The sequence below is a fragment of the Trachemys scripta genome, chromosome 1 (assembly GCF_013100865.1).
Source record: "Trachemys scripta elegans isolate TJP31775 chromosome 1, CAS_Tse_1.0, whole genome shotgun sequence".
Taxonomy (NCBI): domain Eukaryota; kingdom Metazoa; phylum Chordata; order Testudines; family Emydidae; genus Trachemys; species Trachemys scripta.
Window position 1 is genome coordinate 237907118 of NC_048298.1, and position 12466 is coordinate 237919583.

General features: G+C 43.2%; 1 protein-coding gene across 7 annotated transcripts in view; it reads right to left on the reverse strand.

Annotated features, from left to right (window-relative positions):
- Nucleotides 1–10826, reverse strand: part of TFDP1 (transcription factor Dp-1) — a 118170-nt gene extending 107344 nt beyond the window's left edge. The window contains exons 1-2 of one of the 7 annotated variants that reach the window (XM_034758116.1): nt 10739–10826; nt 9471–9558 (exon numbers count right to left, since the gene is read on the reverse strand). In XM_034758116.1, coding sequence (XP_034614007.1) covers nt 9471–9482 — 12 coding nt within the window. In that variant the 5' untranslated portion in view covers nt 9483–9558; nt 10739–10826. The other 6 variants (XM_034758113.1, XM_034758118.1, XM_034758111.1 and 3 more) reach the window with 6 other exon arrangements.
- Between the last annotated feature and the right edge of the window lie 1640 nt (nt 10827–12466).

Below are 12466 nucleotides of genomic sequence, written 5' to 3' on the forward strand. Positions count from 1 at the left end.
CATCTAGCCCAGTATCCTGTCTTCCAACAGTGGCCAATGCCACGTGCCCGAGGGAATGAACAGAACAGGCAGTCATCAAATGATCCATCCCCTGTAGCCCATTCGCAGCTTCTGGCAAAGAGAGGCTAAGAATACCATCCCTGCCCATCCTGGCTTAAATTCATGGAGGATGGGTCCATCAAGGGCTATATCTTTTTTTTGAACTGTTATAGTCTTGGCCTTCACAACATCCTCTGGCGAAGAGTTCCAGAGGTTGACTGTGCGTTGTGTGAAAAAATACTTCCTTTTCTTTGTTTTAAACTTGCTGCCAATCAATTTAGTTTGGTGGCCCCTAGTTCTTGTGTTAAGAGGAGGAGTAAATAACACCTCTTTATTTACTTTCTCCACACCAGTCATGATTTTATAGACCTCTATCTTATCCCCCCTTAGTCGTCTCTTTTCCAAACTGAAAAGTCCCAGTCTTATTAATCTCTCCTCATACGGAAGCTGTTTCAAACCCATAATCATTTTTGTTGCCCTTCTCTGAACCTTTTCATTTTCAAGTGTACATTTTAAAATATTTTCTTTGGCCAACATATTTACGGACGAGATCATAAAAAATAAGTGAATTGGAATGAAATCATTTATTCAAGTCTCTTTTGAACACCTCCCTTAAAAGGGAGAAAATATACTACTCTCACCCCTGCATCTTTAGATATCTGGGGAAGTAATATCAGGCATTGAACCCGCAACAAGCTCCATGTGGCAGAATTCTGTACAGGGAATCAATAGGGCTCCATATGGTCACAAGGGTCCACCTGCTCAGTCAGGTGTAGGGTGTCTCATTCAGTAACTAAAATACTAAAAATACATAAAACACTAAAATACTGTTAATTAAAATACTTCAGAAGTATCTGCCTATCTAGAATAAATATAAAATACTTCAATCTAGAGATCAAGAATAATTTTGCCAAAATATTTTCAAGTAAAAAAATAAGATGTTGGTAGAACACACAATGTAAAATAAAACTTTGAGAAATCCATCAGTCCAAGGTTTTGAAAATTCTCATAGCATGGACAGAGTTTTACTAAAGACTATCTGGAAAGAGTTGGTCCACGTGAGAATTGCAGAGTATCCCTGTGACAACTATAGCAATTGCCTACATGGAAATTGATATGAAGAAAGCAATTATGCATATTTGACTGTTTAATGCAGTAAGTGTTTTGTACATGAATTCCTTCTACCTGGTCCCCTTCTCCCCTAGGCACATTGCATGGCTGTATTACCCTCCTCTCCTTTGAGCATTCCTCGCCAACTAATGGTTCTAATTCTTGAGAGCAGCTCTGGTTTCTTCTCTTCCTCCTAGGTAGCAGTTACTCCTAACAGAGAGCCAGACACAAACCACCTCTGTTTTCCTACTGCTTTTACAGGCCTCCAGGGTTTTCTCTGCAATTAAAGTAACTGAAAATGGGGAGCACTAGCAACATTCTGCCAGTTGGCTCTCCACCAAACTGTTTAAGAACTGCTACACTATTATATTTTTGAACCATTTATGATGAATAGCATTCCCTTTTCTATTTTCAGACATCAATTCCAATATACAAGTGACCAACACTTTCTCCTGGTATCGGATTAGAGATAGTAGATGGCTATTAGGTTACTAATTATCTTCCCACCAATGCACAATTATTCCTGATTCCCCATATTAGTGTTGTGTCCAGTCTAGTTTTAAGTGTCCCAAAAGATGGAAATTTCACCACTTCCCTTAGGAAAATATTGGACAGCTTGATAATGCTCACAGTAAGTATATTCAAGGACAAAGATTCCTAAGTATTCCCCTTTCTTAACTGCACCCTATTAATCTTGCTAGATTCATCACTATAGTGTGATGAATCTGCTGAGTGTTAATAGGTCAATAGAGGACAGAATGTTATATCTGCTAAGGGAGAATCTGCTGTAGCTCTTATGGCTCCTGAATGAAGGGTGATAGGTCAACCCAGAGAAAAAGATCCCATGGCAGTTGGGAGAACAGCTGGAAACCTTTAAAAAGCCCACTCCTAAGCGACAAGAAGAGCTAGCGAACAGGAGCAGCTCACAGGGGAGTTTTGCAAGGGAGTTTAGAGGGAGAATGCGAGGGGGTAAGGAGGGGCTAGATACACTTAATCTTCTTTAAACTTAATGCCAAAAAAAACCTGTTGATAAAAACAAAACATCAACAAGGGAATGAGTTGCAGGAGTAAAAAGAGAATGTAAGCAAAAGTCCAGCGACAGAGTGGGGGCTATCCAGTTTATTGCACCAATGCAGCATATATGATTACCTGCCATATGGGCAGATGGCGTATGTGTGCATTCAGTGTAGGGAGCTCCTGGCCCTCACAGACCACGTACAGGCTTTGGAGATCAGAGTGGCTGAAACGGAGGAGCTAAGGGAGACAGAGGTACATAGATGAGACTTTCCGGGCACAGTAGAATGGTCCTATCCCCAGTCTGACATCCTCTGTACTGTTGAGGAGGAAGCAAGTCTCAGGGAACAAGAACATCCAACTGGGGCAGAGGGAAACAATCCCATAGCTGGGACTCCTTCCAGATGATGATGTGGTATCCTCTCGCACTGAGGATACCTCTCCAGGGGAGGGAACTCCAGTTATCGGGAAGAGATAGGTAATAGTTATTGGGGGAATTTGATCATTAGCAACATAGATAGCTGGGTTTGCGATGACCAGGAGAACTGCATGGTGACTTGCCTGCCTGGCGCGAAGGTTGCGGATCTCTCGAAAACATCTAGATAGACTTATGTGTAGTGCTGGAGAGGAGCTGATGGTTGTGGTACATGTAAGTGCCAATGACATAAGGAAGGATAGGAGAGAGGTCTGGGAGGCCAAATTTAGGCTGCTAGGTAAGAGATTGAAGTCCAGGGCCTCCATGGTAGCATTATCTGAAATGCTTCCAGTTCCACGTGCAGGGCCAGTTAGATACGTAGAACTGCAGGGTCTCAATGCCTGGATGAAACAATAGTGTAGGGAAGAGGGGTTTAGATTTATTAGGAACTGGGGAAACTTTTGGGAAAGGGGAGCCTATTCAGGAAGGATGGGCTCCACCTAAACCAAAATGGAACCAGATTGCTGACACTTAAAATTTAAAAGGTCACAGCAGTTTTTAAACTAAGGGCTGGGGGAAAGCCGACAGGTATAGAGAAGCACATGGTTCGGACAGAGACATCTCTTAGGGGAGGATGTATTAATGGAGATTCTCTATGTCCTAGTAAGGAGGAGAGGATGGACAATGATAAAATACAGGTAGGATCTGATGAGAAACAGTCAAATGAAAAAGAGGCCCATTCAATTACATCATGTAATGGCAGACAGCTAAAAAGTGACAAGTTTTTAAAGTGCTTATACATAAATGCTAGAAGTCTAAATAATAAGATGGGTGAACTACAGTGCCACATATTAAATGAGGATATTGATATAATAGGCATCACAGAAACTTGATGGAATGAGGATAATCAATGGGACACAGTAGTACCAGGGTACAAAATAGATCAGAAGGACAAAACAAGTTGTGCTGGTGGGGGACTGGCACTATATGTACAAAAAAATCATAGAATCATATGAAGTAAAAATCTTAAACCAAACTGTACCACAGAATATTTATGGATAGTAATTCCATACTCTAATAATAAGAATATAGCAGTAGGGAGGAGGGATAGCTCAGTGGCTTGAGCATTGGCCTGCTAAACCCAGGGTTGTGAAAAGGGTCACCAGTACAAAAGTAAAAGAGGGGGCCACTTAGGGATCTGGGGCAAAATCAGTACTTGGTCCTGCTAGTGAAGGCAGGGGGCTGGACTCGATGACCTTTCAGGGTCCCTTCCAGCTCTATGAGATAGGTATAGCTCCATATATTATTACCAACCACCTGCACAGGATGGTGATAGTGACTGTGAAATGCGCAGGGAGATTAGAGAAGCTATAAAAATAAAAAACTCAATAATAATGGGGGGTTTCAACAATCCCCACATTGCCTGGGAACATGTTACCTCAGGACGGGATGCAGAGATTAAGTTTCTTGACACCTTAAATGACTGCTTCTTGGAGCAGCTAGTCCTGGAACCCACAAGAGGGGAGGAAATTCTTGATGTAGTCCTAAGTGCAGCACAGGATCTGGTCCAAGAAATGATTATAGCTGGACCACTTGGTAATAGTGACCATAATATAATTAAATTTAATATCCCTGTGGCAGGGAAAACATCACAACAGTCCAACACTGTAGCATTTAATTTCAGAAAGGGCGACTACACAAAAATGAGGAAGTTAGTTAAACAGAAATTAGAAGGTAAAGTGTCAAAAGTGAAATCCCTGCAAGCTGCATGGAAACCTTTTAAAGACACCATAATAGAGGTTCAACTTAAATGTAAGATAACCAGAAAAGTGCCACCATGGCTAAACAACCAAGTAAAAGAAGCAGTGAGAGACAAAAAGGCATCCTTTAAAAAGTGGAAGTTAAATCCTAGTGAGGAAAATAGAAGGAGCATAAACTCTGACAAAATTATAAAAATATAATTAGGAAGGCCAAAAAAGAATTTGAATAACAATTAGCCAAAGACTCAAAAAGTAATAAAAGTACATCAGAAGCAGGAAGCCTGCTAAATATCCAGTGGGGCCACTGGACAATCGAGATTCTAAAGGAGCTCTCAAGAACAATAAGGTAGTTGCTAAATGAATTATTTGCAGCGGTCTTCATGGCTGAGGATGTGAGGAAATTCTCAAAACTGAGCCAATCTTTTTAGGTGACAAATCTGAGGAACTGTTGCAGACTGAGGTGTCACGAGAGGAGGTTTAGGAACAAATTGATAAACTAAAAAGTAATAAGTGCCAAGGACCAGATGGTATTTACCAAAGAGTTCTGAAGGAACTCAAATGTGAAACTGGTGAACTACTAACTGTAGTTTGTAACCTAACATATAAATCAGCTTCTGTACCAAATGACTGGAGGATACCTAATGTTACGCCAATTTTTAAAAGGGCTTCAGAGGTGATCCCAGCAATTACAGGCGGGTAAGCCTGACTTCAATACCAGGCAAACTGGTTGAAACTATAGTAAAGAACAGAATTGTCAGACACATAGATGAACATAATTTGTTGGGGAAGAGTCAACATGGTTTTTGTAACGGGAAATCATGCCTCACCAATCACTAGAATTCTTTGAGGGGGTCAACAAGCATGTGGATAAGGGGGATCCAGTGGATATAGTGTACTAAGATTTTCAGAAAGCCTTTGACAAGGTACCTCACCAAAGGCTCTTAAGATAGGAGGGAAGGTCCTCTCATGGACTGATAACTGGTTAAAAGATAGGAAACAAAGGGTAGGAATGAATGGTCAGTTTTCAGAATGGAGAGAGGTTAATAGTGATGTCCTCCAGCAATCTGTACTGGGACCAGTCCTATTTAATACATATTTATTTCATAAATAATCTGGAGAAAGGGGTAAACAGTAAGGTGGCAAAATTTGCAGAGGATACAAAACTACTCAAGAGAGATATTCAAGCAGACTGCAAAGAGCTACAAAAGGATCTCACAAAACTGGGTCACTGGGCAACAAAATGACAGATGAAATTCAATGTTGATAAATGCAAAGTAATGCACATTGGAAAACAATCCCAACTATACATATAAAATTATGCACATCTAAATTAGCTGTTACCACTCAAGAAAGATTTTGAATTAATTGTGGATAGTTCTCTGAAAATGTACACTCAATGTGTAGCGGCAGTAAAAAAGCGAACAGACTGTTGGGAATTATTAAGAAATGGATAGAGAAGACAGAAAATATCATATTGCCTCTATATAAATCCATAATACACCCACATTTTGAATATTGCATGCAGATGCCGTCGCCCAGTCTCAAAAAAAAAATATTGACTTGGAAAAGGTTCAGAAAAGAGCAACAAAAATTATTAGGAGTATGGAATGGCTTCCATATGAGGAAAGATTAATAAAATTGGGACTTTTCAGCTTGAAAAAGAGAAAACAAAGGGGGATATGATAGAGGTCTATAAAATCATGACTAGTGTGGAGAAAGTAAATAAGGAACTGTTATTTACTCCCTCTCATAACACACGAACTACACAGGTTTAAAAACAAACAAAAGTAAGTATATTTTCCACACAATGCAGAGTCAACTTGTGGAATTCCTTAGCAGAGGATGTTGTGAAGGTCAAGACCATAACAGGGTTCAAAAAAGAACTAGGTAAGTTCATGGAGGATAGGTCCATTAATGGCTATTAGCCAGGATGGGCAGGGACAGAGTCCCTAGCCTCTGTTTTGCCAGAAGCTGGGACTGGACGACAAGGGATGCATCACTTGATGATTACCTGTTCTGTTCTTCCCTCTGGGGCACCTGGCATAGGCCACTGTCAGAAGACAGGATACTGGGCTTGATGGACCTTTGGTATGACCCAATATGGCCGTTCTTATGTTCTAAAGTGACAGTAACAAAGGCAGTCAGCCATTAAAAACAGGAGTGGTGACTGAGCTGAGGTTTCTGGGATTCCCCAAGCATGGCTGGGTCTAATTTGGTTTAAGATCAACAGGACTCATGGGAGTACTGTAGATGAGAACATGTACACACTGTTTAAAAAAAAAAAGTTACACCAAACGCAACTCTGGGACCTCTTCTATATATAATATTAATTGTGATGTCCTCTTTATTCCCTCTTCTTCAATGAAGAGGTTATTCATGACTGGAGCTACCACAGACTTTGCAATAGCTTTTGGGCCTTATCCATTAGAAAAAAATCCATTAGTACATTCCCCAAACTCAATACTTTGCCATTTACCATTATCAGTTGTTCACAATCCTCTGGCTAATTTTCAGTCTACATGACACTATATCCATGTTACTAAAATTTTCAAATAAAGATTTTGGAAGATTTACCAAATGTTTTAGTAAAATCCAATATTATTTCTTTAATCCCCCTGTTTAGCTATTAATTTTATAATTTTTTTAAAAAAGGAATAGATTGTTTGGAAAGAAATATTCTTTATACATTTATAATGCTTACTGTTCACAGTGCAAATTATTCAGTAAGGTCCCACTCCTGCTGAATTATTCACATACTTAATTTTTACACACATGAACCGTTCTATTGAAGTCTACAGGATTATGCACACACAAAGTTAAGCATGTGCAAGTCTTTGCAGGATCAAGGCCTAAAAAATTAGGGATCTTCTCTCCCTCCCCCCCGCCCTTGTAATTTGTTCCATTATTTCACTAAGGACAGAAGTTAGGCTTTAAACGGTAATTATCAGGTTCACTCTTCTTTCCCTTTTTGAAAATTGGCAAAAAGCAATTAGTACCACACCAGTTGTCTACTACTAAACCAGTGGTTCTGAAACTGGGGGTTGGCACCCCTCAGGGGGTCACAAGGTTATTACCTGCGGGATCACGAGCTGTCAGACTCCACCCTAAACCCCGCTTTGCCTCCAGCATTTATAATGGTGTTAAGTATATAAAAAAGTGCTTTTAATTTATTAGGTGGGTTGCACTCAGAGGCTTGCTATATGAAAAGGGTCACCAGTACAAAAGTTTGAGAACCACTGCATTGAACTATACATTAAGTTTGCAAGGTATCCTAATATCTTATGGTCCACATCAGCTGAACTGGATGAGTGGCATACACTTTTGTTCCCCACGTACTCTCCTTACATGCTCTTCATCAATACTCATTAAGTTCTTCCTCATTTCCTAGTTTTCTAAATTCTCCCTCACACACTTTTGTTTTTGGTCAGCAAAACTTGTCAGTCAGGGATGTAAAAAACCGACACCTCTGACCGACATATGTTTTGCCGATAAAAGCACCGGTGTGGATAGTGCTATGCTGGCAGGAGATGCTCTCTTGCTAGTTTCAGAGTAACAGCCGTGTTAGTCTGTATCCGCAAAAAGAACAGGAATACTTGTGGCACCTTAGAGACTAACAAATTTATTAGAACATAAGCTTTCGTGGACTACAGCCCACTTCTTCGGATGCATATGAAGAAGTGGGCATCCGAAGAAGTGGGCTGTAGTCCACAAAAGCTTATGCTCTAATAAATTTGTTAGTCTCTAAGGTGCCACAAGTACTCCTGTTCTCTTGCTAGTGTAGAGCAGCTACATAGGAGACCTTGCAGCAGTACAGCTGCAAGGTCTGTAGTGTAGATATAGCCTAGGAGGGATTTAAACAAAAGGTCTTAAATATCTCTGTCACTTTTAACCATCTTTTATTTCATCCTCTCAATGGGCCTACTTTCTTTCCTCCCACCCATAAGACCTTTAGCTATCTTTAACATAATTCACTTCCTTTGTCTTTTCCTGGCAACCCCTGACTGACTGTTTTTCTATCTGGTTGCTGCCCCAATCATTAGGGTTTGTTTGTTTTTTTTAAGTGTTTTTTAAACCACATCAGTGCTCTACAATATTAATTCTTTAAACCAAGGATTACTTAAGTTCTATCTGTCTCTCACTGTTTGAAAGGTTGCAATACCTTCTCACATCAAACCTTAGGCCGTAATCTAAAACCTTTTTTTTAAATGCTGTTTTTCTTTTTGGTTTTCTTTTTTGAAAATATGCAAAAAACATATCAATATGCAAACCAGAATATCAGAGTACTTTACTAGCAATGTAACATGTAACTATGAAAGCCTAATGATATTAAATGAGGACTATTAGTGAACAGAAGTTTGTTTAAATTTAAATATAAGACAGTAATTTTTTGGATAGTTACAGAGATATTAAAAAAGGAACTGTAAGAATAGATGGCTCAAGAGATAAACCTCTTTTATTAACCTATAGATGAGTGGCAGTGGCTTGAATTTGATGGACTATGTGGGAAAAAAATAATTGTCCTAGGCCAATTCCTGTTGGCATTCACTAGGTTTATTTTGTCTGCCTCAGAAGAGAAGAAGAAAAAAAGAATGGGCATGGAGACTGAAGGACCCTCTCACCCCTAAACAGGGTTGAATTGCAGGGCAACACTGACAGTGGTGCTCCTGATGTACCTGTTTTATCAACAAACAGGTAACTTAATGAAAGGTACTTGACTGAAAACACTCAGACTGAACAATAATTTCATTATTTGGGGTTTTTTTAAAAGCCCAGCACAACAATGAAAAGCAGTTTTCATAATCTCTACCACAAGTACACAAAATGCCTGCATCACAAATGCTTTTCAGCAAGATGGTGGCTTTTTGTTTTGTTGCACAGAACAAATGTATGCAGATTCTCTCAAATCTTAAGCCTTTTTATAGTACAAGAGTTAATAATTCTATTCCAAACTTTCTATGCAAAAACAGTGACAGATGTACTGCAAACCCTATTTTAAATAAGATACAAAAAGCAGGTCTTCATATCCCTTAATGCCATCTGTGGGTTGTATGGCCTGCTTTATTTTTATTAGCAAAAACATGGAAATATTCTATTACTCATCCTTCCACATAATATGAAACAAATATACTCACATCTTTTGCCATGTTACCAATGCCTAGAAATCAAGGCACTTAAATGCTTGATGCCCACAGAAGGAAACAGGGACAGTGATGTTATTTTCTAAAAAGAAAGTCAAGACAACACCAGCTATAATAGTGAATTTCAGAAGTCTGTAAAATGTAATTTATTAACTACAAGCAGATATTCCTCTACTTTAAATATTGTGAGACACGTTCTAAAAAGTTTCCTGGCATCATCAACTTACTCTCGGTGATCAGCCTCACAACCCCCACGGGGGAACGACCTCCCTGCAGCTCGGGGAAGCTGTCACAATTCGCACCCTAGCTCCAGAGGCCTCCCCACCCCAAACATACACGGAGGAGCCCAGCAGGGCGGCAGGCGGCCTGCGCCGGCAGCCTAAGCCCACACCGGGCCGGTCATGGTCCAGCTGCGCCTTCTGCAACACTACCCGACACCCCCGTCCCCCCAAGGCCAGGCCTCTGCATGGGAGTGGGGGCGACCTGTCAGCTTCGCCATAGGCACTAGGCCTCCGGGGCCAGCCCCCCGACAGCCCCCCGTACCCGGCGGCGGGCGCAGGCAGACGGGCCGCAGCTGCGACGGGAGGTGAGGGAGGACGCGGCGCCTCTGAGGCTCCTCACAGCCCCAACAGCGCCTCAGACCCTCCCCCCCCCACGGGGGCCCACCAGCCCGCCCAAGCTGGCGCGGGGCCGCGCGAGGCACTGGGCTCGGCTGACTCAGGGGCCGCAGGCACCATCTTCTCCCCTCCCCCAGTAGGGGGTATCCCCCCCCCGGGCAGATCCCGCGCCCCCTCCCCACGTCCCGCCCAAACCCATCCTCCGGCGCAGCAGCACCTCCCACATGCCGAACGGTGCCTGCACCTGAGCGGCCGCCGGCGGACAGCAGGCTCCCTCCGTCCCCCGCCCGCCCCCACAGCGCCGCTCTGCGGAGGCACGGCGGGGGGCGCCGACTGCACATGTGCAGCTCACGGGCCTCCAATGTGGGGGGGAGGGGGCTCCTAGGCTGTCATTGGCCCCAGCCCCAATCGGGGGATCTCGCTCCCGCCCTCCCCCCACACGTGTCAGTCTCACTCTTCCCTTCCAGCCCCCCCAGGGTGTCCCTCCTGCCCCCGCTCCCCGCACACCTGCGCAGGCTCCCCCCCTCCCCTCGGAGAGCTCCCTGTGTGTGGGGGCGGGGGCGCAGCCGCCCCTCCCCGGCTCCGGCACGCGGATGCGGCCCTAGAAAATTTTTTCCGTTGGTAGAAAAAAAAATTGAAACTTACACTTTTGTACGTCCCACCCGCGTGACGCTGCGCGCTGACGTCACAAGGTGTAACGTGCCTCACACAGGGCACACTCGGAGAGACTAGTGGTCCCTTCACCCGCCGTCCGTGAAAAGCGCATGCGCGGCTTTTTCGCGCCCATGGTCTCCCCGCCCTCCTCTAGGAGCAAGTGCGCGGGAAGCATGGGCGCGAGACCTGGCGGTTAGTCAGTGATAAACAGCAGTTGCGCTGTGGCACGTGGCGTTACTCGAGGGGGTGGCTCTGCCTGTGTGAGCACTGAGCTGCCTACCTCCCACCTATGGGCGTTAAGCAAGGGAAGAAGAGAGCAAAACTGTACCACATAACTCGCGTCTGCTGATTATGGCTGGGTTGGGGCACTCAGTCCATGTCCCCTTCACCCCTGGCTGCAGGCGGTGGGCACCTTGCCCAGGTGCTGGATCTTCAGATGTCTTAGCAGGGCCTAGCCCGAGATTCACTAGAAGAACATTTTTCCCTTCTGTTGCCATAAGGATATTGCTGGGCACACTAATGGCAGAGCTCACTGTCAAAACAAATCATGAGGGTGTTGTCTCATGTACAGGCTCTGCACCCATTGCAACAGCATTTTAGTAACCAGCCCTAGCCAACCTCTGAATAATGCTCCCTCCTCACTCACTGCCTTACCATTATCAGGGCAGGGGCACTTAGAGTGCCCATTTTAATATGTAATTTTAAAGTAGTTTAATTAGAGGGCAAATTTGCTCCTCTGCAAGCTCTGCTGGTTGAAGAAGACACAGTGAGGTACTATACTCATGACAGCTATGACAGAATTGTACTGCACAGTAAGTTTTATAGCATGGTGTGTGGTCTTTTAAGATTCCTTTTTCTTCTCCACCATGCTAGGTTTTTAAAATGTAGAGAACCATGATTTCATCAGGATACACTACTCTGACCTTTTTGCAAAATGGAGCATCCTTTGAATCTTCAAATCTAGAAGGATGAAGCAGTGACTAGAAAAGTGAGATTGTACATAAAACTGCTTTCAAAAATGTAAAAATCAAGGTTTTAAGTGCAAAGACTTTTCTTTTAAAAGTGTTTTAGGTTTTTGTGCAAGAGGGAGGCAGCTATTATTTAAGCAGCAAGTAACAGCTTAAAAGCAAAGAGGAAAAAATATGCTAGAGATTATTTTTGGACTGAGAATAATTGGTGACTGATTTATCCCCTTACAAAGAAAGAATAGGTAAGGAAAAAAATATGTAGAGATAACATCTGTGCAGACCGGGAAAAGAGACCTAGCTCTAAAGGCTTTTAGACCATTGAGGGCAGCAATAGTAGGATGGAGTATGACACAAGTCTACTACCAGCTATGGCATGCCATCCTGCTTCTCTCCAAATGTTTGTGTCAGTTCTTTATTGATCACAGTCAGCAAAGCAGCACCATTTGGAGAAAATATTTCTTTGTTGCTCAAATTCTTCTATTGCAGGAATTCTCAAACTTCATTGCACTGCAATCCCCTACTGACAACAAAAATTACTACACAACCCCAGAAGGGGGGACCGAAGCCTGAGCCCCACCACCCCAGGCAGTCGGAGGGGCGGGAGGGGAGGGGGGCAAAGCCCAAGGGCGTCAGCCCTAAGCAGGGGTCCTGTAACCTAGTCCTGACACCCAGGGTTGAAGCCTGAGGTTGGGCTCGGGCTTTGGATTTGGCTCCAGGCCCCAGCAACTCTAAGCCAGCCCTGGCAACCCCA